Genomic DNA, 23,652 nt, shown 5'->3' with positions numbered 1-23,652 from the left:
CTCATTCTAACTACAATTACTTTGTCACAGCCTCTGTCTGTACAAACAACGTTCTCCCACAGTTTCAGCTCCATCTATAAAAGGAGTCACCCCAAGAAATAAGCCACCATGAAGCTTAAGTTCTGTATGTTTACAAATACAAATGATCTTGCCCTAAAGCTTAAAAAGACAATTTGACAAAATTGTCTAAGGATAAAAAAAATGCATCAGAAAGCTTTTAATACCAAAACTTCAAATATTCTTTTAACAAGACCACAACAGCGTAACACAAGAATTTGACATTTTAGCATGATTACATTATAGAAACATAGATCAAGATAATGCTGATCTTCCTTCCAAAGCACCAATTCAAATAATCCAATTCAAATAATCCATTTATCAACAGACCAATCCTAAAGCCAAGTTAGTTTTACATTAGTATTTTAAATTGCATAAAGAACATTGAATTTGAAAGACTTGCCAAGAAGAACAATTAACTGAAATAAACATTGCCCTGATAAAAGAAGAATCTTTAAATAATTTGCAAAACATGACAGTAGTTCTATAAAACCAGAATGTAATCATTAAATGTTTCTCTAGCATAAGTCACTTAGTGCCGCCAATTTTGCGGCACTCTTACAGAATGCTTTACTACTTAATTAATTTTCCCTTAATTACTCTTAAAATCCATTCTTAACTATGACTTTCTTCCATACTAGGACAAAGCAATATTGTCTTTAATAGGAGACATAAGCCTGTTTGGCATCTTATTACATAATCCATCATCAGCAGTAAAGACTAAGACCAATAATTATTTGGAAGATCAACAGGCCTTAATTCTACCCATAAGAGTCATTGATAAGATGAGCTTTACATTTACTTAGATTTTTACCGCAAGATGCTAATTAGTTTGCTTTGGGAGTAATCTTTTCTGGAGTTCACACTAACTGGTACCATAAGGCTATGATCCAATTTGTGTAATACTATTTAAGTCAAAATTAATCTCTATAGTTTCTATAGGGCAACATTAGAAGATGCAACTATAAAGACGGTTGTAGAATATAAGCCTATTTAGCCTATTTTACATCTTAATCAATAGATATTCCAAACTTACCTGCCATCTCTATCATCTCCTGGTTCCTCAATGCATAAGAAAAGACTATTTATCTGAAACCTTGTGAGGCTTTAAGCCTCAATTATTGAAACAGTGCGTGCGGTTTGTCTTACACTTCACAGTTATGTTATGTTTCGCATTCATCCAGCAGATTTCAGCAGTCTGTATCCACTTAAGTTGCTTTTAATTTAATGCAATTTCCTATTGCTAGTACCTATCTTTGAAGGACTTCAGCCATGTTTGACTCAGTCTCTTGCCTTGGACACAGAGGTTTAGGATTGTTTCTCAAGCCAGTAAACATATTATTCAGGGCTCAAATTCATATGCTAAAAAGACCCAAAACTAATCCTTGTTATTTTTAAATCTTGCCAGTACCTATCTAGACTTACGGATGCCACTTCTACTCTTAACTTAATTACCAATCTCTATTTCTAAAACCCCTTCCTCCAGTGTCTTCATAAACTCTTCCTTCAAATTTACAACCCCAGATTGTTATACAGGGCACAGAAACCACCTCTCACAACTGCCTTCACCTCCAGTGGAAGTATCTTATCTCCGGTTCCATTCGCTACCATTTTTCCCCTCGAATAATCTCTCATGTGTGTTTAGGTACAGCTACTATATTCTTTCAACCTCATTCTCTGTTTTTGCTCTATCTCTGAATTACTTGTAGTTCAAAAGCAATAGCTTTTTGCTTTAGAAATTTAATTCTTTATTTACATTTTAAGTCATGACAGATTTATAGGTCAACTGGAGTTCTCCAGAATGCTTTCAGAAAGCTATTCACACAAGAGGTAAAATCTCAGAGCTAAGACAACACTGGACAAACTATAAATAACAAGATGATACAAGTCCACAGGACTACAAACAAAGACTGATAGTGCCAAAGCAGCCTAGGACTTGAACATATGTAACACCAGTCCATGTCAACCCCACTGCACACAAGGAGGCAAGATTTCAGGAAAACTGATTCATTGTCCTCCCATACTTGTCTCTGTTTTTATTAAAGAATCAAGAACTTTATCCTCCCTGAGCACTCAAGATAAAACTTAATGAAAGTTTTCACTCACAAGTGCTTGAACATTGTAACTGACAAGATATCAGTCACAATCATTGTTATGGTCAGACCACATCGCAAAGCCAGAAAATAAAAGAAGTAATCAGTTTAATTCAGTGCATGACACCCTCCCCCATTTGGTTCTCTTACCAAAAGAACACTGGTTCTTAAGTGAGATTCTGGTGATCTAAAGAGGAATCTTCCACAGGTTTCCAGCAGAGTGCATGCCATTTCAATATGGTGATGAGAAAAGTCTGACAGAAGCATCTGGTATATATTTATATATAAACACAGCATGTTAAACATCTTTTTCAACTGCAGAAAACAGTAAGTTTTATCTACCAGACTTTATACTACTGTGGTATTTCATATTCTTTAAGAAAAAAAATGAAAATTGATTTCACTGATCAGATGTTAACAACATTCAAAATATTCATCTCATTTCAAAAGTATTGTAAGAACAGTCTAGACCCCAAATTTAGGCTCCAGAAACCTAAAAAACCAGGATGTTTCCTAAGCCTAGCATAAAAAGACTACAATATTAAAACAAACACTATAATCTCTCCCATACCCTTTCCAACTCAGTCATATCTGCTTTAAAATTCCTGCTGCTAGACTGGAAAACCACCAAATAATACTGCACAGGGATACAATAACCTCAAAGCACATCTAATTTAATTGTATTGTTTAAGTTAAGCAATAACTAAAAATTAATAGAGCTTTGCATTTTAAAACATTTTATAGATGAGAAAAGAAAAATGATGAATGAGTATAATTTTTTAAGAATTCAGCGTCAATACCTAATGAGTCAACAAATAGAAACTATTTCCAAAGGAAGTGATCTTAACCCATGTAAGTCTTCAACCACATTTTATAAAAAGCACTTTCATTTTTTAAAACCCTTTTTAAATTTGGGACTTGACATCAAAGATAAGTTTGAATGTTTATCAGCATGCAAACTGAGATGATATGCCTAGAGATTAATGCTTTCCAAAGATTTGGGTTGTTCCTCGACAAAAGCACCTGCTAAAATGGCATATAAGCCTGTCCTGGCATCACTGAAAAGCTTTCTACCTCTAACCCCTCCCTTTACTGTTATTTTCTCTGTAAAAACATGAGAGTTTTGTAATGTATAGCAGATGAATAAGTAGCAATGTCTACCATCACTTTACAAAAAATTATTAGCAATTTGGTTATGTCCAAAGGTGGAATTTTATTTTAATATATTCCTACCATTAGAAAAATTAAAACATTCTAACTTCTAGAACAGCTATAGAAGTCTCCTCATACACAGTAGCAACAGATATCCACGTTTAAAACATCACATGCAATGAATTAATGGACAACATCAGCAATAGATATATGTAGGGGAATAGGATGGGGATACATTATCAGCATATACAGGAGTACAGGACTATCACAACACTAACCTTTAAACAGTGAAGAGTATCATTTTTGGAGAACATCTTAAACTTGGTTAGCTCACCAATAAATCTCACAGTTTTATTCTTTGTTTCAATGTTGATTTGGTCCTTTTTTCTTACCTAAAAAAAAAAAAAAGAAAAAAAAAAGACATTTGATTTTAGGTCCTTAAAAATAGCTACCTCTTATAAATTACTTTGACCTGAATGTGAGTAATAAGCTTGGGAAGTCAGCAGTGTTTAATATTTGTTTGGTTCCTTATGCTCTACCTTTACCTATTACCAGGTTTCCTGAAAGTCTCTCTACAACCTTGTTTCTTCAGAAGCTTTTGAATTTCTTTCCCCATCCCACGACCCCCAAAAACCCTAAGTCCTCTAACATACCTACAGTTATAGGCACACATCAACCTGGCCACCTCCCACCCCCCCTCTTTGCCACAGTGAAGTACTGGTTAAGTATTCTAGATTCTGTAATTTTAGAGTCAGTAAGTAATCTCTATATGAATAGGACCACTTTTATAGTCCCTAATTAAACACTGACAGCTTTTTCAAGTCAGGTTTAATGAAGTACAGACATTTTTTCCTTTTTTCTTTTAAAATTAGTGACATCCAGCGTAATTTTACTAACGAAGCAGAAGTTTATATCTATGTCTAAACATAATCCGCAAAATACAAAATTGTATTTCTCCCCAACAGAAATAGCTTTTCCTGAGAAGAAACAGTTAACTTCAGATAGTTAAGATTACGTAAGTCTGAGCAATTCATACACATTTTTAATGTCAGTATTAGAAAAAAAAAAAATTGAAATCTGTGCCATAAAACTCAGAAAACACTGAAGGAATCATCACTGTGCACCATAACCAATTTGATTACAAAACCTAGAAGAAATTGAAAGAAACAACACTGAAAAAAACATTTGTGAGGAATAGAAAATTTTGGTTGATGAAAATTGTAAAAAATAATTTGAATTAAGCACTACATTACAATAGTAACCACTATATTAGAACAGTAACCTTGTAGAGGGGAATGTGTTGTTAGAATAGGTCAGTTCTCATTTTAAATACAAGTTATTAATTTACAAGAAACTCTTAATGCTTACAGTTGGAGCACAGTTTCTAGTTTTTGCAACTTCTGCTGTAACTGTTGTACAGTTCATTTTAATATATATGGGCAGAAATATATGGTAAGTTGTACATTTTAAAAGAATTTTTTTACAAGTCTAGTATTCTAGAACAAATCTGCTCAGATGACAGAAAAATATTCACTGAATTTAAGAATTACCATCTACGTAACATCAAACGTTCTTTTATTCCCCAAAGGATGACTACTGTCAGATTGGTTAATTTGAATGCAAAAAACTAAATCAACAAAACATACATGAAATCTGAAATCCCCTTTCAGCATGGAACAAAGATCCTCTGCTACATCAGACATACAGGGATGCAATGTGGCAACCAGTCTTGCATAAAATGGTAGCAAATCCAACCTGCAAACAAAGGAGATGGCAAAATGGACAAGTAATTTATAGACAAAAGTGTACTTATGTCTACAAGTATAGGTACCATTTTACTTGTGAAAAGAATGAATGTGCATATACTGACAGAGCTACATACATGCAATTTTACAGGCTCACACTTCAGACTGCAGTATCATTTTAAAATATCAATAGAAGAAGGTATACTACCACATCCTATTGGAATCCTTCACAGTTAATTTCCTTTCAAAACTACTGCCTTAGGTGAAATGCCAAACACTACCTTAACTGCAGAACCCAACCTTTAAGAAATTACCAGATACAAACAAAATTCAGATCCCTCTCAATATGCAGAATGAAAAATTCTTACAGAGAATTCCATTTATTATTGCAATTTTTTTTTTTTTTTAGTAGCTGCAGACATAACCAGGAAGGTAGGAACATCTTTATTTTTAAGGCAGTGAACTTCTAAACGAACACAGTAGTTATTACATACAACAAAGTTCAGCAGATGTGATGTGGCAACACTTTTCCCCAAAACTCAGCTAGTACTTCTACAAATGGTAATATTTCAAAAATTTCTATAGGACTTATTTTCTTTTCTCTTTCCTTGATTACATGCCTTCATACCAATTTCATAGTATTGCATGTTTCTCTTAAGGAATTTTGGAGGGCAATTTGTGTTTTCCCTAGTTTGTACTTTGTTTCTTTACATCAAAGACTATCCGGTTGTAAAAATGGGATAAAGGCCCTTAAACCTGGTTTGTGTCATCACGTAACAGGACACAGAATATAGCGCAGCTGCTTTGTATAAATGTGCATGTATCACTTAAATGCAGAGAAACCAACTGCACTCTGAGGCCTCATAATATCATGTAACAAGCTGAAGAAAGCATTTTTGGTTTATTTTCAGAACGTAAGTTAATGCTGTAAATAGATGAACTGTACAAGCCTACTGTTTTAAGTGGAAAGAAACATCTTAAATTTGCATGCTTCAAGTAAGAAATTGCCTGTAAGAGAAAAATGGTTCTTGAGTTTACACTTTAAGAAGGATTAAGGTTTTCCCTACTGCTAGGGAAAAGAAAAAAAAAAAAAAGAAAGAAGAAAGAAGAAAAAAATGCTGCCCCAAAAAATTTAAAAGCACAGTTGATACATAGAGCTTGCCCTGGCACAAAGTAAAACTGCAAAAGCATCACAACAAAAACCCCAAAACGAAGCATACACGACTGCCTCCCCTCTCCTTTCTACTGCTATGTCACTAAAGCACATTTCCAAGATCTTTAATATCCACTCAGAGAAAGAGGGATAATTACATATTTAAATTGTGGATTAGAAGCATCAGAACATAGTACCTGAAAGAGGCATAGCTAAGCAGCCTCCTGATAATACATAAAACTCCTGGTGAAACATTGCAGGTATCCTGGTTAGCTATTTAACAGTTTTTATTCTCTCTTGTTAATCAATAACTGAAGCTGTATTTACATTTTTGAAGCTGCTTGGAACACGCAGTCAAGGATGACTAGCCACAGCAAATTAATATGATGTTATTAAGCATTTAGCCATTAACTCTCAGAAGAGGTGAAAGTCTCATTACTTCACACACACATACAAAAGCTAAACTAAAAGGGGACTTTGGCTGAATTGAGGGGATTTCTATAAGGCATCTCCTAAGACAAATAGCAGAAAGTTTTATTCTGGTCTGAACAAGTACTTGCCTGCTGAGAGCTAATAATTTCATCCCTGTAAACTGAACATACCTGGGGGAAAATTAAATTCTTAGAGAACATTGTTGTTATTCCCTCAAAGAACACAAAAGGTTTCTTCATGGGGAAGAATACTGAGACTGGGTATTTCTCAACAGGTGAAATATAATAACAAAAAGCCTTGGGTCAATTACAGTGAAATTGGCAATCAGAGATTGAATTCATTCCCTCTCTCACAGGGGAGATAAAAATTCATGTTTATAAGTGGAGAGATTACAGAATCAGTGGCACCATCTACTGGTACCTGCATTAAGGCTAAACTAACTACATCTGTTTTCTCCAAAAGCATTTCTTTTTCTTGAGAAGGGGGGCAGAAATTAACTAAAAAACCCACAAAACCCACAGTATTGCTTTCTCTTCCTGCTCTTCTACATTATGAAGCAAGATCTATCATCACAGATGAGTCAGTTACTCTCTGAAGCCTATGTTAAGCACCCTGAATATAAACTACCATAGTAAAAGAAACACTACTTCTGACTATTGTCATTTTGACCACATACCCTGGATTGCAATCTAGTCAACTCTGGATCTCTGGATCACATGGACTGCACTTCAGCACAATATCTAAGAACACATTTTTTTGTTTTTTTTTCAAATTCTAGTTTATTTAAAAAAAAACCAAACCCAAAAAACCACAGAAAAAGCAAAAAACTTTGCTCAATTAAAGTCCTAATTGCAATCTCTCTAGAACAGGCACATCCAAAATTTTATATCCAGACAGAGCGATGGGGGCATTTTATACATTTATTAACTGGGATTCTACCAGAAAGACAGCTTAAAGAATGAATCAACAGAGCAAGAGCTCCTGCCTCAACAAGCATAATCATAATCCAGATAAATGCAGTGTATTCACAGGGCCTGAACAGGTACAAACTGCCACCCACACTGCTCAGTGGGTAGAGAAGGATGCAGTGGAATTGGCATGCTATCAGATAAGCAATTTTTGCTTTTGTTTCTTAGCCATGGCATAAACTCCTTATCTCAAGCATATCCCCAAATTTTATCTTTAAATGAGACAGGCCACTGAAACACTGATAAGTCAAGTTCAATTGAACAAAAAGGACCTTGCTACTGAGGATTCTCAGGATAAGGAGCTGAAAGAAGGTAGATATACAGGAGGTTTACAACTTTTGAGTTAAAAATGCTCAGAACTATTTAACACTCAAGAAGCAGCTAACTTCTGAATTAAGAACAGCCAACAATAATGCTAAAAATTTCCATACGATTAACAACAGATCTCTTGCTTAGTAAATTTGCAACTTCATAGATAACCATAAATGAGAAAGGCAAAAAAATCAGAAGCCACAACAGCCCCTATTTACTGTTTAGCATTTGTCTAGAATTGTTTAGAATTTAAGGCCTAAAAAGAGATTTTAAACTTCTCACACTGAAGTTGAAAAAATTCAACAAAATTGCAGTGTGCAGTTAAACATAAATAATTATGTGTATCTGTACAGGAAGATAATTCAGTTAGATAGCAAAGAATTACACAAAAATGCCCTAAAGCTGCAAGCAGCATGGGTTAAATCACTGTACTGTCACTTTAGTGCAAACGATATAGTCCTGAATTAAAAGGCTAATATTTAGTTTTAAATCAATCCTCCAATGCGAAACTGAAAGCGACTTGTATACTTGCATTGAAAAATCTTTTTAAAAGGCTTTCTGTTCTGTTGGGTTGGAGGTTCAAAACGCAACTGAAAACGTAAATGCAATCCATTCATAAGTATTCAAAAGAGTAGTGCAACGATGTTGTATTCTAACACTAATCTACAGTTAGTTGAGGAAAAACCATCCTTTTTTGTCAAATTCAGTTTTCTGTCTTCAAGAATCCTGCATTTGTCCCAAACTATCCAAACTTAGTGGGAGCAAGAAAGCTCCCCGGCAACACTGCGTTATGACTTTGACTTCGCAGTGTCTGCATTACTCCTCAAACATGAAACCAGTTTTGTACTTTCTCAGTAAAATTGTTGAGCCTGCACGTTTCCTAAAACTGATCTCCCAAGAGAAGAAACAGCACTTATTCTGTTATTGAAGTATCTTATTATGGCTGCCAACATAATAGCTTGACTTAGACAGCATTATCTGATATACTTGGAGACTAAACACTTCTGGAAATTATACTGCTTTATCTACACCCTATAAGTACAGCGCTCCTCTGAACCTTTCACAAAAAAACCCTCCTCAAGAACACAGCCACAACAAGCTTTCTTCTCCTATGGTATCCTGGGGAGATATGGCAGAAACTCCCTGAATTAGTAAAAAACTAGTATGCAACAACAATACGGAAGGTAAAGACATATCATTATGGCTCAGTGAAGTGATACATGAAGCAAACCCACTGTTAATGCATAGCATACAAAGCTTTGAAGCAGCATGTTATATAATTTTCTAAATAAATTTGTGGCATTTTATAGCAACCATTAGTACCATGTGCCATATACACACCTGGAGTTTTTCCACAAGGATTATAAACGTTGATTTCAAGACAGAAAACAGAACTGCTCCTTTACCAACTGCAGTAATAAAGCTAACTTAAATATCAGGATAGATTGCCCTTTAAAATCATCTGCACCTATGGGCAATTCAGCTGGTATTTTCATTGCAACTGTTCGTGGTTCAGAACAAGAAGCTCAGTCAACATCTTGTTTCTCCTGCTTAGTAGCCCAGAGACAGGCATCACTAACGCAGGCAAAAGAACAGGCAGATACATACAACTGCACTTAAGATCTTACAATTGGAAGCTGGAGTATTCATTAGTCGAGTAGGTCTCAGAGCAGACAGCAGAAAAAAGTATTAAGAATTGTACATGGAATATTAATATTTCTTAATATTAAGAATAATTAATATTTATAATTAAAGAACAACAGTGAGAGGATCAGCTGAGCCATTCGCTTCAGTATTAGTTCCAACTATTAGAGAACAGAACTGTCAGAAAGATGGCAGCTCCGTGAGCCAACCGCACAATCTATACTATGAGCTCCTACAGAAAAATTGAACTTTTTAAACTTACTATTGTTTTTAAAACAAAGACGACAACAAATCAGTGGCAATGTGGAGACTATATACACTTCTAGCAACTTAACATGTTCCTAGTACAGTCTGATCAGAGACACATCTCTTGTTTTTTTGTTTGTTGTTTTTCTTTTTTTTTTTACTACAATACACTAGAAATTTAACTTTTGCTTTCATGGTATCTATGAAACCAGACTGCTGAATTTACAAGCCATCATGTTTTTCTTGTTTGAAAATACCTCTTTTGCTGTGCACAATGTCAACAAGTTCCTTCAGGTCATTATCATCTAGTACACTTTAGTGGATTATGCAAAGAAAATCATACATCTTCAAAGAGGTTCCAAGAGTTAATGATCAATTTGAGCAATCTGGCATCTAAAGCACTAGGAAGAAATGCAGGGCAGTGGTACAAATAGTATTTTATGTTCACAGACCAGCCAATAAGCCACTTCCATTTTGCAAACATGAAAAATTCTCTATTATGGTAGAGCTGAAGTCAAAAGTCTAAGTCATTGTGCTGATTTACATTGCTGTGAAAAAAAAGTTCTTCTCAAATTGTGTTTTCATGCATTTCATGATTACCAGCAGGCTGATAAATAGAAGCACCATTTCCTCTACATCATAAATGTGGGTTGAAGAACACCCTGTTGCATCTAACACAGAAGATACTCAACTGCCTATTTCATCAGTAATTCATATTTGAGGCACAATCAGGCCTCTATCAAAGTCTCCAAAGACTGAGGTGTCAAAAACGTAATTTTGAGAGAAAAGAATACATAAAGGAATGAAAGATTCTGTGTGCTTCTAATTGCAAAAACACGTATCAATGTAGAGTCAGGTTAATGCATACAGTCAGCAAACAAACCATTGGTTTATATACAGCTAAGAGAGTAGAGTTATTAGCACAGCAGATGGTTATTACAGATGGGATGTAGAAATAGGCTAGAATCAAGGTTGAAAACACAGTGCAAGAAGTGATTAAAAGTAAGGAAAACAAAACACTGAAGTCTGTTTATTCAAAGCAGTAGTCTACACAAGTCTTGAGACAAAACAGACACTCAAACTGACTTTTTTCCCCCAATGTTAAAAGGGAATGTAATCAAAGTGGTGTGAACTCTAACAGGAATTCCAAGATGATGATGAAACATTTGAAACTAAAAGCAGCATCAAAACAACCTCTCAGGAGAAATAAGGCAAGGCGGAGCAAGAAAAGCAACTCCTTCATAATTGCACCTATTTAAGTTGCACCTATTTAAGGTACAAGTTTACCAGAGAGCAGAGATATATATTATTCTTCCAATGAATTTAACATTTTTATTTTAATATTTGCAATCATTTTGTAAGCTCATTTTGTTACAGGCTCTTCCTGTAAGTGCAGGGACCTTGCTGACACAAAGAGGATAAGGAGAAGTAGCAAAACTCTACATGGACAGATCTACACGGACAGAACAGGCCAGGCTCAAACTCTCATACTTGCTTTCTCTAAATCGGCCAGCCTAGAACCAGCTCTGTTCCAGAAGGTACAAGGCTATTATAACGGCTATGTACTGTATCAGAATTAATGTATCACAAAAAATCTTCCTTCCTAAACTACACTGAGCTCTAACTATTCACAGGTTCTTATAAAAACAAAAGTGCAAGTTCTCCCAAATGAAATATATCGTCCTTTTTTGAAGGAAGGTAGGTTTTGCTGTTGTTTTCATGGTTAAAAAAGTCATGAAAAGATCCACTATAAACACACAAGTACCAGAAAAGAGAAACTAATTATTGAAAAAAATGTATACTACTATGGCAAAATACTGCAGTGAATTGCTTGATCATTAATCCTAAATATTTCTTCAGTGCTCTAGCATAAATCACTCCAGGTGTGCACATCAGGAATAAACAAATACAACTTGGAATATGCATTGATTTTCAGTAAGTTAAGCAGTTAAAAAATATATACATATGTTAAGTTAAATAATAACCAAAGGGTGGATCCAGCTTGTTCTCCTTCATTTCTTACCTTTGTCTAGGAACTATGAAAAGTGCTCGTACTAGTTTTCTTCTGTTGGCTTTTGTATTCATATTCATGCAAAAATCCATTGCTGCCTATAAAGAGAATAGTCAATACAATACTTTACCCTTAATGCAGTGTTTTCTTATTTAAAGCAATATAGCATGTTTTTCAAAAGTATCTTTTACAGAGCTATCCCTGTTACATGCAGCTACTTTAAAAACAACCATACAGAAAAATCTTCATTTTTGTCTAGAATGAACAGTTAGAAAACATGTCCAGTTACATAAATACAGACTGATTCTTTGGATCAACACAAGGAAGAGAGCAGCTTTAGGTAGATGGGGAGTAATTTGTCAGGGAGTGATAGGAGGAAAAAAGGAAAAAGCCAAGTCTACTTCTAAAACAAACTAACACATAAGAAAACAGGCAGACAAAACCAGTATCACATGGTATTGGGCAATGACTGAGAAAAAGAAAATACTTCCTCCAGGTTAAAAATGAATTCAGCTACTGCTAGACTCCAAAGCTTCAAATCTTTATTTCCCATCTATTTGATCTAGCATTATAGCTTTTAATAGTGGAAAAAAAATGCAAACTATGACTATACCTTGTCTATGAGGTCTCTGTTGACACAATTTGGAAGCTGCTGAAGGAAAGCATCTACTATAAGTTTTAAATGAGATCCAGTACTGGCTTCTTCATCCTCTTGTTCTAACAGAGTGAAATAAACAAGCGGCACATATCTTTAAGCTATGAAATACAACGCTTTACAATCACATTCCTCAAACAGCGCATTTGTAATGTTTAGCTGTTAAATATTTACCCACAGATTGAAAAAATAAGATAAAGATGAATACAAAATTTCATTTTTTTAACGCAAAAAAATCCATTCGTTGTCTATGCCACAAAAGTCAAAAGTACCACCTTTAAAACTTGTCTTCCTGTTCATGAAGTTCCCTACCTCCTAGTTTATACTGTCAGGAGCAACAACAAATACATACTCCTACAAAACTATTGTAATTTCTTTAGGTGATAAAAGGAGGACCACAAGAAGGCCCAAACATGGGGGAAAATAATGGGGGGGGGGAACCCCAAACATCTTAATGCAATTGTGGATTCTACTTTTTTATGTATGTATGTTTGCCTTGCAGGAGAAATAGAATTTTTGATCAAAAACATCCATTAAGGCCATTCTTTCATCCAGTATGTTCTCGACATCTTTTCACTTGAGGCTGTTAAGAGCTAGAAGCCAACTTAATTCCTTCAGCTGTACAGAAACCAGAGTAAAGCAGCAAGGATGGAGGGTTGATCACATAGCAATTTGCAAGGCAAGTGACAACTTGTTTTTCAAGCAAATGCTTCCGTGTAATTTACAACATAGGAAGCAGCAACAGTTACCTCTATCTACTGAACAGGTCAATACACTACTCAAGGAGAAGACTGCAGGACACCACCACTGAAATTCAGATTTTCTGACATCAACTATGAAGATCTCACCAGACCAATCCCCCTACAGTTACCCTCTAATTGCCAAACTTGTGGTATGCTTCAAAAAATTTCCAGATTTACTAAGTCCTAGAGAAGAGTTTAGTTTGCTCTATAGCACAACAAGCCAAAACAATGAGTTACATATAACACCAACACTTGGAAAGAATCCTTCCTTAGCTAAAGCAATACAAAAGAACACTGCTTCGTGAAAAAGGAACATGATGAAGCTTGGCTTTCTTTCAGTTTGAGAATGTTCAGCAGTAACAAGAATACCTATGAGATATTTGAAAGGAAAGCAGAGACAGACAGACTTCAGAGGAGAATATAGTGGTGGAGGTGGAAACCACACTCAAGTAAAATACAAAATACACAACACATGGTAAAGTCACTATATCTTTACAGGCTACATGGCAAGGTAAACCAGCATAGAAGACTCAAGTTCCTTTTTCAAGTTACTGAAAGGCAAAAGATGCTACATTGTAGGACTTTCTTTTCTTGTTTTTGGAAACTGTCAGGGGCAGGGGTTGAGCTTAGGTAGAGAAATCCTAAGAAAGAATTGCTCCAAGGATCATTGCCAGCTGCCCAGTCTTGAAGGTGCTAGAAATTAAAGCAGATGACATAGCCTTCTCTCTTGCACAGGTAACTAGAAGTTGGAAGAACAAGAGAGAAGCGTTCATTAAGAAAGGAGAAAAAAAAAAGAAGAAAAGAAAGATGTTCCAGATGCTCAGACAAAAGTGGACCATGAAGTTTTAAATGCTTAATGGAATGCTGACTCTCTCATTACCTATATACTCAGAGTTCACCAGGATGCATGCAATAGCTCAAACCAGACAATTTTTACTAGCAAATTTTGGTTTAATGCATTTTTTCCATTTAGATATGTACAGTCACACCTTCCTGTCCCCTTCTAATGTTCTTTTATCTTCCCCTTTTTCCATCTTCTATTCAAACTGACTCAATACTCTTGAAATAAATAAAAAATAAGTCTTTGACAATTCAGTCACTTTTCAAGACAATGTTTCAAGAGGCCCTGCTATCACATTCAATTTCAACAGTTCCCAAATATATCTCTTCTTTTCCTGGTCCTCTCCTTCACTGGAGGGCTACAGATATTCTCACATTGTATTTTTTTCGCATCACAGTATGTGGATCTTTTCTAAGTGGAAAAGCTCTTTTGTGGTACCTGAAGCAGGTTTTGGACTTCAGACAGAAAATTAAGAATTTTAGAGGGACAGGAAATGAAACGGTCAGGGCGTCCTTCTCTAAGGCAAATGACGGTTCCAAGTATGCAATTAATGCAAAAAAATTAGTTCATTTCTTGCTTTTCACTTTGATCCTCTTGAGTTCCAGCCTTTCATCATCACCACATTTTAAAACTGCATTATGTCTTTTTAAAAATTTACTACAAGTAGTAATGTATAACAATTACAGTTAGACTATTTGTAATAGCCTCTCTGGGTGCAGATCAAATCATGCAGTATGATCACTGTAGAGACTGAAAGAAAAATTATTTTTTAAACACCTTTATATTTAACCAGAAATGCATGCAATCCTGCAATTTTCATGGAGTAGAACTGAGAAAGCATCAGAAGACTCTAAGGACTTACTGAAGTTCTTCTGCAACGATTGGTGCCAAGCAATCTTCTACTTCAGCAACGATAGTTACTTGCCTTCCCATCTCCCTACACACATGCTTCCTGAGAAAGCCCTGACTCCCTTATTGTCAACATCTTTTTTTAATTTTTACAAAACTATAACCTTACAGAGGGTTCTCTCCTAGAAACTCTGCTCTGCCTGAAAGCTTCAGTCTGCTTTGTATAGTATCACCCAGACAGCGGAAATAACAGGAGTGCTTTTGTAACGCTAGTAGCTATTCCTCTGACATGAGTTTCTGTAATTAATTTGATCATGCAGGAGCCCTCACACTCAGATGGTATGAACCAATACTGTGAGCAAATTGTTGGCTGGATCCCCTTCTCTGTACAACACTTAGGCATAAGCATAATGTTAAACATCTTGTTGAACTAAAGATTCACTGAGGAATGTGTTCAGAATCTAGTCTCACAAGTCCAAAAAATATTTCTTAATGAATATTTTTAGGTCTTTTAAGTGCCTGCTTTTCTGATAGAAACTTCTCTAGCTCACTAAACAGTGTAGCAAAATTAATGGGGTTGACTTAATACTCACTTCTACACATCATCTCTGCTGCTGACCAACCCTAAAATAACTGGTGCTAGATATATATTAACATCAGACTCCTCCTGCTCCTAGTACCCTTGATGGCTTCCACCCTGGCCATTCCTTACTTAACACCTTTGTCTCCATTCGCACAGCTTCATTTTTAACATTTTATCTTCTCTTAAAAACAACCTCAAAACTCACTTCTTTCAGCATGTTTTCGGTCACTATTTTCAGCACCGGTGCTATCTGCTCCCTCTCTCTTCCCTGAGCATATTGAAAATAAGAAAATTAAGATTCACTCAAAGTTAACACAATAGAGAAACAAAATAAGTTAGCTGAATTCCTGGTAAACAAATCTCTTCAACTAACTGCATCAAGTTTCCTTTCACATGTCTTATCTTAAACTTAGTTGACTATAGACTCCAACATTTAGGGAAAAAGTGCAGAAACAGGCACTCCAATGCTGTGAAGGATGCTACACCAAGGCAGACCTGCTTTAAAAAACACACACTTTGCAGAACTGTCTTGTCTCCCTCGTATTTGGAGAGAAAAGGCTGAAGAGAAGTGACAGAAGGAGATGCAGAAGTAACAAAAGATATGCAGTACCCACTGTCTGACTGGACTGTCTACCCTATTTATCCTATTTTCCCCTCTATAATTTACTTATTCCCTCTGCCAATGGAATCCACATCCCCAGATTATCACAATAACTAAAGCTACTTTTCTTCATCTTGGACCTCAGGCTGGACAGGACTCTGAGCAACCTGGTCTAGTTAAATATGTCCCTGCTCATTGGAGGCGAGCTGGGCTAGATGAGCTTTAAAGGTCCCTTCCAACCCAAACCATTCTATGATTCTTACGATCTAAGACCCTGCTATACCTCATGGCATCCTCCCTTTTTATACTAAAGGCCCATCTCAGCCTAGGAATACTCTGTTTTATGTTTGTAATAGTATCATAATACAGTGGGTTTCATTCTTTGCTGGCTTTGCACAAAACATTACTACTAACTTACCTCAAGTACAGATGCACTAAAATTCAGTACATAGGAAGAAAAGTTAAAGCTATATTTTGCAGCTGAAGGACACCTAATTTTCCTGATTTCAAACCTAAGTGAATTTTACTGAAGAGAAAGGCTGAAAAAATCTACCCATTCACTAGATGGAAACATATCACAGAACTTGAAGCAACACTTAAATTCAGAATTTTGTTAATTCTGTATATCTGGTGCTACCAACTAGGGGCGTTCAGAATTACACACACCAAAAAAACCATCATTGTGTTTCTCTATAGGTTTCAAGTAAAGTAACACGTGCTGCTAATTTATAGCCTAGTTTTCTAGCAGAACAAGGATTTGGCTATCATATCTATTTTAATTTCCATCATTAATTTATGAAGCTACTTGTCAGCATCAAAGAAATTTGACAAAGGTACAGAATTTGCAAAGACACTAAGTTTCTACATGTTTCACATAAAATAAACTAATGAGCAAAGACAATCATGAAGCAATAGTTCTCCACTATGAAAAAGCCTACACTGTGAGCCAAATGACATTACCTTCACAAGGTAGAAAGTAAAAGGCTTTCTTTAAGGGCTGGCTATTTAAAGAGAAAAAATAAACCCCCTTCTGACACATTTTAGATTAACCTTTCAGATGGGAGCATGTTTAATGCTCAGTCAATAGCTAGTTTAAAACCAGAAACTAGTATTGATGGTTAATATTTTATATTATGACAAAACATGCATCACCTTTCCCTTACAATCAAAAGCACAATCATCAATCCCTTCTGTGCTACTGTACATACTCAAACTGGCATTGCCTCCCAGTGAGCTAGAACTATACAAAGACTACATCTTCCACTCCTGATCTCATCTCCTGTTATTCCTTCCTCACTTATAGAGGATCTCACACTCTCATGTTATTTGGCTTTGTCTTTATATTTGGAACAATCTTCATCCTCCTATCAAGTTAAGGATCCCTTCAAAAAAAGACAAGAAGGAAATATCCATGTTCCTTTAGGTATCTATTGATAAAGTATTTTTGGCCTATCTAGCAGGCTATGACCAGTCCAGAATGAACTGCTCTTTTTCCTTTTGATTTCAAGAGAATGTCTACATGTACCTCCCTTATAGAGAGCTGAAACCAAGCTCTTCACTGTTTTGTTTGGCATCTCTGACCGGAGGGTAACAACTCACTAACAGTGAACATCCTGAAATTAAAACTTAACATCTTAACCAGCTTAATGAGCTGATGAGTACTCAAAGAAAAATATAAATGGAAGGGAAAATCTATTCCAAAGAGGGTATGGCTTTTTTCCAACCCGTCTGGGTAAAGAAAGGACAAACCTAAGGAAATATTACATAGAATTATCCTGACAGCTTTCTTTTCAGAAGGAGTCTGAACCAGTCTGACTCTAGAGCTGTCTAATTTCTTTGAATTTGTGAGGTGTCACAGACCATCATAGTCCCAGTATTAATTTCAGCTTAAGTAACTGTAGTCCAATTTAAAGATCCATATGCCCTGACCCATCCCTGTTGTCAGCTGAAAGAGACTGGCACTTTGAGGAGTTGTTCAAGCTACTCAACACCCAAACCTGCAGATGCATGCACCAGTTTGGTTATATGAACCCATGCTTTAAACACCAATACACAGTCTTTGCCAGGGCCTGAACTTCTTTGCTTTGATATGAACTCCCCAGCTTGAAGATTTGGCTTTAACTTCTTAGCTTTTAAAGCCCATTGCAGTTTCAAGCAAAAGGATAACTAGATTATAAATTCACTAGATCAGGTAGGATTTTCACTTTTAAGCCACAGAATCTCCAGCCAGTGGACTCTAGATGTGATTTTTTTTTTTCCCCCCGCACCTTCTAGACACAGAACAAGTTTCCTCCTTCAGAAATTAAAGAAAAGAATCTACACTGGAAATCCAAAGCAGCAAAACTGATGTGTCTTAACAAACCGGGCTCAAAGAAAACACCTCACTTGCTCCTCTATGAATTTGGCTCTTAACACCTGATGTTGCTTTTCCCACTATTCAGTACCACTGAAAGAAAAACTTGTAATTCATAAGAAAAATTCTTAAGAAACATTTTGCTGCTGTTTCCCCTAGTAAAACTAACACAGCTAGATTTTCACAGGTGCCACTTGCAGTCCTTTATGCATAATTAGAGGTTAGAATTCTTAAATCCTACTATGTAAAGCCATAACATCAAAAGAAAACTCTTTAATGATTGAGACAGAAAGGCAGAGCTGAATCTTAGATTTCAAGACAAGTTAAAAAACAGAAAATATATTATTAGTACCCTAAGCACATTTGGTGAGAAAATAATGCATTGCAGTCTATATACTTCTTTCTAGTCACTTTTCAGACAACTGCCTTCACATTTGATTATTTTTAAAAGCTATATGAAGGAATCTAACTTTCACTACGTAAAACTCCATATAACACTTTTCGCTTGTATCAATGTCTTGTTACAAATGCATTTTTGACCATAATCCTAACAGTTTCTAGCTACTAGTTTCATAAATAAATAAACAGATCTCCCTGAAGTTGCTCTGCCTACTGACTAAAACCTGTCAAGCTCAAAAACGCAATCAGGAAACAATAAAGAATTCCTAAACCCAATTCTTTTTACCTTGCTCATCAAGAAGCTTTTTTGTAAGATCTTCTGCCTCATCTCCACAGTCTAACTCCAGGGGATCATCATTAATATCCAGGTTCTCCAGCTCCAACTCCAAATCCTCACTCCCAGGTGCTTCCTTATTATCTTTGGCATCTTTTGAATCTATACAAAAGTTAAGCAGAAATTTAAAATTATTAAATATATGCAGTCATGATTAGAATACCGAAAGACTCATGTTGCTAAACCTATGTCTCTTTAGTGTCTTAGTCTTGTTAAAAGGAAATGGGGCTAAGAATATCCACTTCTTGAGACTATACTGTCTCATCTGTTAGGTCTCAGTGGTTTATTATCCTTCATATAGCTTTACCCACATGCCTGAAAACCCCAAACGTTTACCTACACTGGGGTCTGTTAAGGATTGCCAACAGTTTCCAGTGCTTTGGTTTGTTCTGAACTACACCTGGTATGTCTTTATTGGATGACATACATACATTCGAATGGAACAAGATACTCAGAAATGCAGCAATCTAAGTCCAAAAGTGCTTAAAATGGACTGCCAGGCCATCACATGGAAATTGCAAGCAAAAAAACCTGCATACTGGGAAGGTCAGATAGAGAAACAGTATCCTCCAAAACCCCAGTAAATGAATATCACAAACATTATTCAAAAAGAGCCAGATTCAAAGATACTATTTCTAATTTAATGTTTGCATTGCATATTCTTCATAGCTCACCTGATAACAAAACTGACAAAGCAAGGTAAACAGAAAGTGTTTTACACAGACCAAGGAAAAAAAAAAAAAGGAACAAAAAGCAGAACAGGAGGAAGATACTGAAGAAATAATGTGCTATGTAGAAGGTCAAATAAAAGTAATATTTTCCTTGAAAACAAATAATCTATGAACCTCTAGATGAAGATTCAGAAAGGAATAGCTAATATTTTTCTTGGACAACAACACTGGTCCAGCATAAAGCATTCTTCCAGGAGATTACTATCTACAACATTTTGCTATTCTTTCAGGCCTCCTTCAAGCCTCATTTGCAGGCTATGCTTCATAACAGAAATAATTTTCAAGGCAAATAACCTTATTAAAATATTTAAATTTTTCAAACAAAAATGTGACAGCTTCTAAAGAGTGCACGTCATACGGAAATAGCAGACTCACAGAACAGGCAAACCGTTTAGAATCACAGACAAAATTAGTCTGGAATGGACCTTGGTAAGGTCTCTAGGTCAACCTTCTGCTCAAAGTGGATGAGCACTGTATTCACACCAGATTTCTCAGGGATTTTTTCCAGATGTCTTGAAAAATCTCTTAAGACAGAGATTCCAGCCTCCCTGGGCAAGCTGCTCCAACACCTAATTGTCCTCACAGGGAAATTTCAGAATTTAGAAATCAGAAAGAAGGCCATGAGCTATAAAGTTGAAATTCCTTTAATGCTCAACACTGACCTACTGCATGTGCATTAGAAAATCATGTAGTCTGTGTCTTTGCTGGCATTTCCTCAATACCAAAACACTGTTCTTATCCAAACATGCATCTTCTGTTACACTTTGAGCCAGTGATGGTGAATGTCATTTTTATCCCATTAAAGCTAAAGTCTACCAATGCCTGGTTGTGAACCTAGAGCTGCGTCAGAAGTGAGGAACCATCCAGGCCTCTTAATCTACTGGAATTTTATAGCAAGACAGTGAGCTACCATTAAAAATTTAGTGGAAAAAACAGAATGAACACTAACACGTTTCAAAGAAGGTAAACTTCTAGGTTTCTCACAGAAAAGTTAGTATTTACTCATATTGGTTAAACTGCAATTATTTTAAATTTAAAATTCTATCAATATTAAAAGGCATTTACTTTTTTTTCTTCCTTAAATACCATACCCAGATATAATCCCTACCCCATATAGTCTCTTCCCTAAAAATTCATCCAACCTGGTGTACTGTCCTGATCACCACAAATTATTTCATTAGAGACTCATTACTTCCATCAAATTTGCTTATCTGTTGGACAAGGTATGTTAAAAAACCACTCATCTAAGCATTCTACCTCTTGATTCATCTTTGCTGGAATCCTTGTTCTGGGAACATTTTTCATTATCTTTAAACAAAATTGCTGGCACAAAAGCCTTTAAGTCGATGAGATTCTCATAGAAGTTTCTAGCATCTTCATCTTCCCAGATACCCCCCTCCAGGTCATATTCTCCAGGCTTTCCTGGTGTGAAAATATCAATACCAGGTCCATGTTCTGCAAAAACAGTGAAACCATAAGAAAGTTACACAAATTTCTGATCTTCTGAAGGGAAGCACCTTTAAAGATTAAAAAAATACTTTTAGAGACATGTTAACCTATTTATTACTACCACTGTTTTCACTTAAATATTGCAATGTATACTTCAAAGTGCTTTTAACAACCCAATCTTAATATTAGATATATCAGTAAGTTATCTTAAAATTGTAAATTTGACATTGATAGAAAACACAGACAGTATGGGAGTGAAAGTCAAAACAAGTAAAACCAAGCAGCATGTTATGGGGTATTAGAAAGGAAAGCTATAACAGACTTTAACCATGTTAGCGTAAAAAGTAATCACTTTGAGTATGATGAACTGTACCCCACTGTATTTTAAGAGTAGAGGTTTAAAAAGAATAATTTCGAATTTAGAGGGATTCAAGAAATAAAGCTTTTTTAACCTCAAGATCACTTCAGACAAAAAGTACACTCATGATTTCAGCAACATCTCTAAATCTAAAATTTGAAATTAAGGCATTGAAAAGCTCTGCCAGTTAAATGCTGTACTTCTCCACAGGAGGTCAGAGAGCCACCTAGTGACTTATCTGCTTAACAATATGTTCCTGCTCATAACATCATGACCCAAAATATATTGCAAACCCATTTTTTAACAATATCAGATTTTGAAACTCTAACATAAACAGTTATTTAAATATTAAAAAATGCATTCTATTAAATTGAAAGGATTAGGTTAAAAACATTTTTAATTTCCATTTATTCCTATATTACCTGAAACAAATCTAAAGAAGTATTACTTAAGTTACTGTAACTACACAGCATATACAATAGTTATCGTTACATGTTATGTCTAATTACTGTAATAAAAAAGCATGTATTATTCATTCAATGACATCTTTAAGGGGGAAATAAAAAGAAATCAACGGAAAGAACACATCAGTAGGAGGGTTTGGTTAGCTTTCCCACCACGTTCAAGCCCAGTCCAGCATTCTGTTTACTTGCTTTAGAAGATGGCCTACCCTCAGGTGTTGGTTTCTCTTGGGGAAGGTCAGGCATATTTTCATCCAAAAGATCAGCTAGAGATTGAGAATTTGCCAACAGCTTTTGATATGACATTGCAAATTCCTCATATTGCTTGTGTCGATCTTCACTCAGTTCTCCTTTGGAGTGAAGAATGCGCCTACAAAAATCAAAGTTAGAGTAAGACAACCTTTTTTCTTAAGATGTATTTGAGCTATGCTGAACCACTACCAACTTCTCTGAGCAAAGCTAACCTTCCCTTTGAGGGAACTGTGAGAATTCTAGTTTAGACCACAATAGCAAAAATCTGAGCAACACTAATTTTTCCAAACAACCACACTGAATTACCGACTTCAATATCATTGAGGATAGTACAGTCACAGAAGCTTTAACTTCAATGTCCAAACAGAAAGGCTAACTTATTTCTTTGCCATGATTATCCTGTAACAGTCCTGCACTACAAAAAGGCTTTTGTAGTAAATTACAACAGTCAAATGAAAGCTGGATAAAAATTGCTTTGCATCTGTAACAATACGTTCCCATGTTGTTCAAATGATTAAATGGGCAATCATCACCGGGAGGCTCAAAAAAAAGTTACATGTTACAACCAGCCCATTAATTTTCCAAACCAAGTTATTTCAAGCAGTTACATTTGTTGTTTCACTTCCTCTTTGTTTTCTTTTATGAAACTATCCATACTTATTTTAAATTCTCATTTTTAAAATTGAAACCTGTTGTCAAAAGCAACTTGCATTTGAAGGATCGTAATCACTGCTTACAAGTGCACAATAAAGTTTCAGGATTACACGCAGAACTACAACACAATTTTCTTACCAAACTACAATTAAGGCCATCTTGGATTTTAGACAAAAAATATCAAGAACTTTCAGTAGTTTGAACCAAATATACAGAACAAGGTAATTTCTGCTAGTACAAAGCTTGCCACAGAAGACTGATGAAAGACTGTCATCCTTGATTTTGGGTTAACTAAGAATAAGCTGGTTGCTTATTAGCAATGTTCTAGTTTGTCCTCAACTAGGGCTCCTGAGAAGTGCATTTTCCCATCTGTGGCATGATCCACTCTGCATGAACAATTCTTAATACGGATGAGGCACAGTCAGTTCTTTACCAGTAAGGGACACTTTGGGCCAGCTGAGCTGTTTGGGGACCTACTACAGCAAACATACAAATGGACTCAGACCAAACATGGACTTTCAAAGGGAAGCTGACAGAATGAGCTTGCCTAGCAAGTTTCCAATTTGTTTTATGGTA

The 23,652-nt window shown here is 35.7% G+C and overlaps 1 protein-coding gene across 3 annotated transcripts in view; it reads right to left on the bottom strand.

The window, feature by feature from the left end:
- UPF2 (UPF2 regulator of nonsense mediated mRNA decay) overlaps window positions 1-23,652 on the bottom strand; it is a 67,506-nt gene that overhangs the window by 32,741 nt on the left and 11,113 nt on the right. For all 3 annotated transcript variants that reach the window (XM_052788826.1, XM_052788828.1, XM_052788827.1), the window contains exons 4-11: window positions 22,380-22,540; window positions 21,160-21,357; window positions 19,124-19,273; window positions 12,427-12,530; window positions 11,826-11,911; window positions 4,949-5,057; window positions 3,581-3,694; window positions 2,301-2,417 (exon numbers count right to left, since the gene is read on the bottom strand). In XM_052788826.1, the coding sequence (XP_052644786.1) occupies window positions 2,301-2,417; window positions 3,581-3,694; window positions 4,949-5,057; window positions 11,826-11,911; window positions 12,427-12,530; window positions 19,124-19,273; window positions 21,160-21,357; window positions 22,380-22,540 (1,039 nt within the window). The remainder of the gene's footprint in view (window positions 1-2,300; window positions 2,418-3,580; window positions 3,695-4,948; window positions 5,058-11,825; window positions 11,912-12,426; window positions 12,531-19,123; window positions 19,274-21,159; window positions 21,358-22,379; window positions 22,541-23,652) is intronic.

The sequence above is a fragment of the Harpia harpyja genome, chromosome 6 (assembly GCF_026419915.1).
Source record: "Harpia harpyja isolate bHarHar1 chromosome 6, bHarHar1 primary haplotype, whole genome shotgun sequence".
NCBI classification, from domain to species: Eukaryota; Metazoa; Chordata; class Aves; order Accipitriformes; family Accipitridae; genus Harpia; species Harpia harpyja.
Note: the sequence above shows the minus strand (reverse complement) of the source record. Positions and strands in the feature narration are given on the sequence as shown.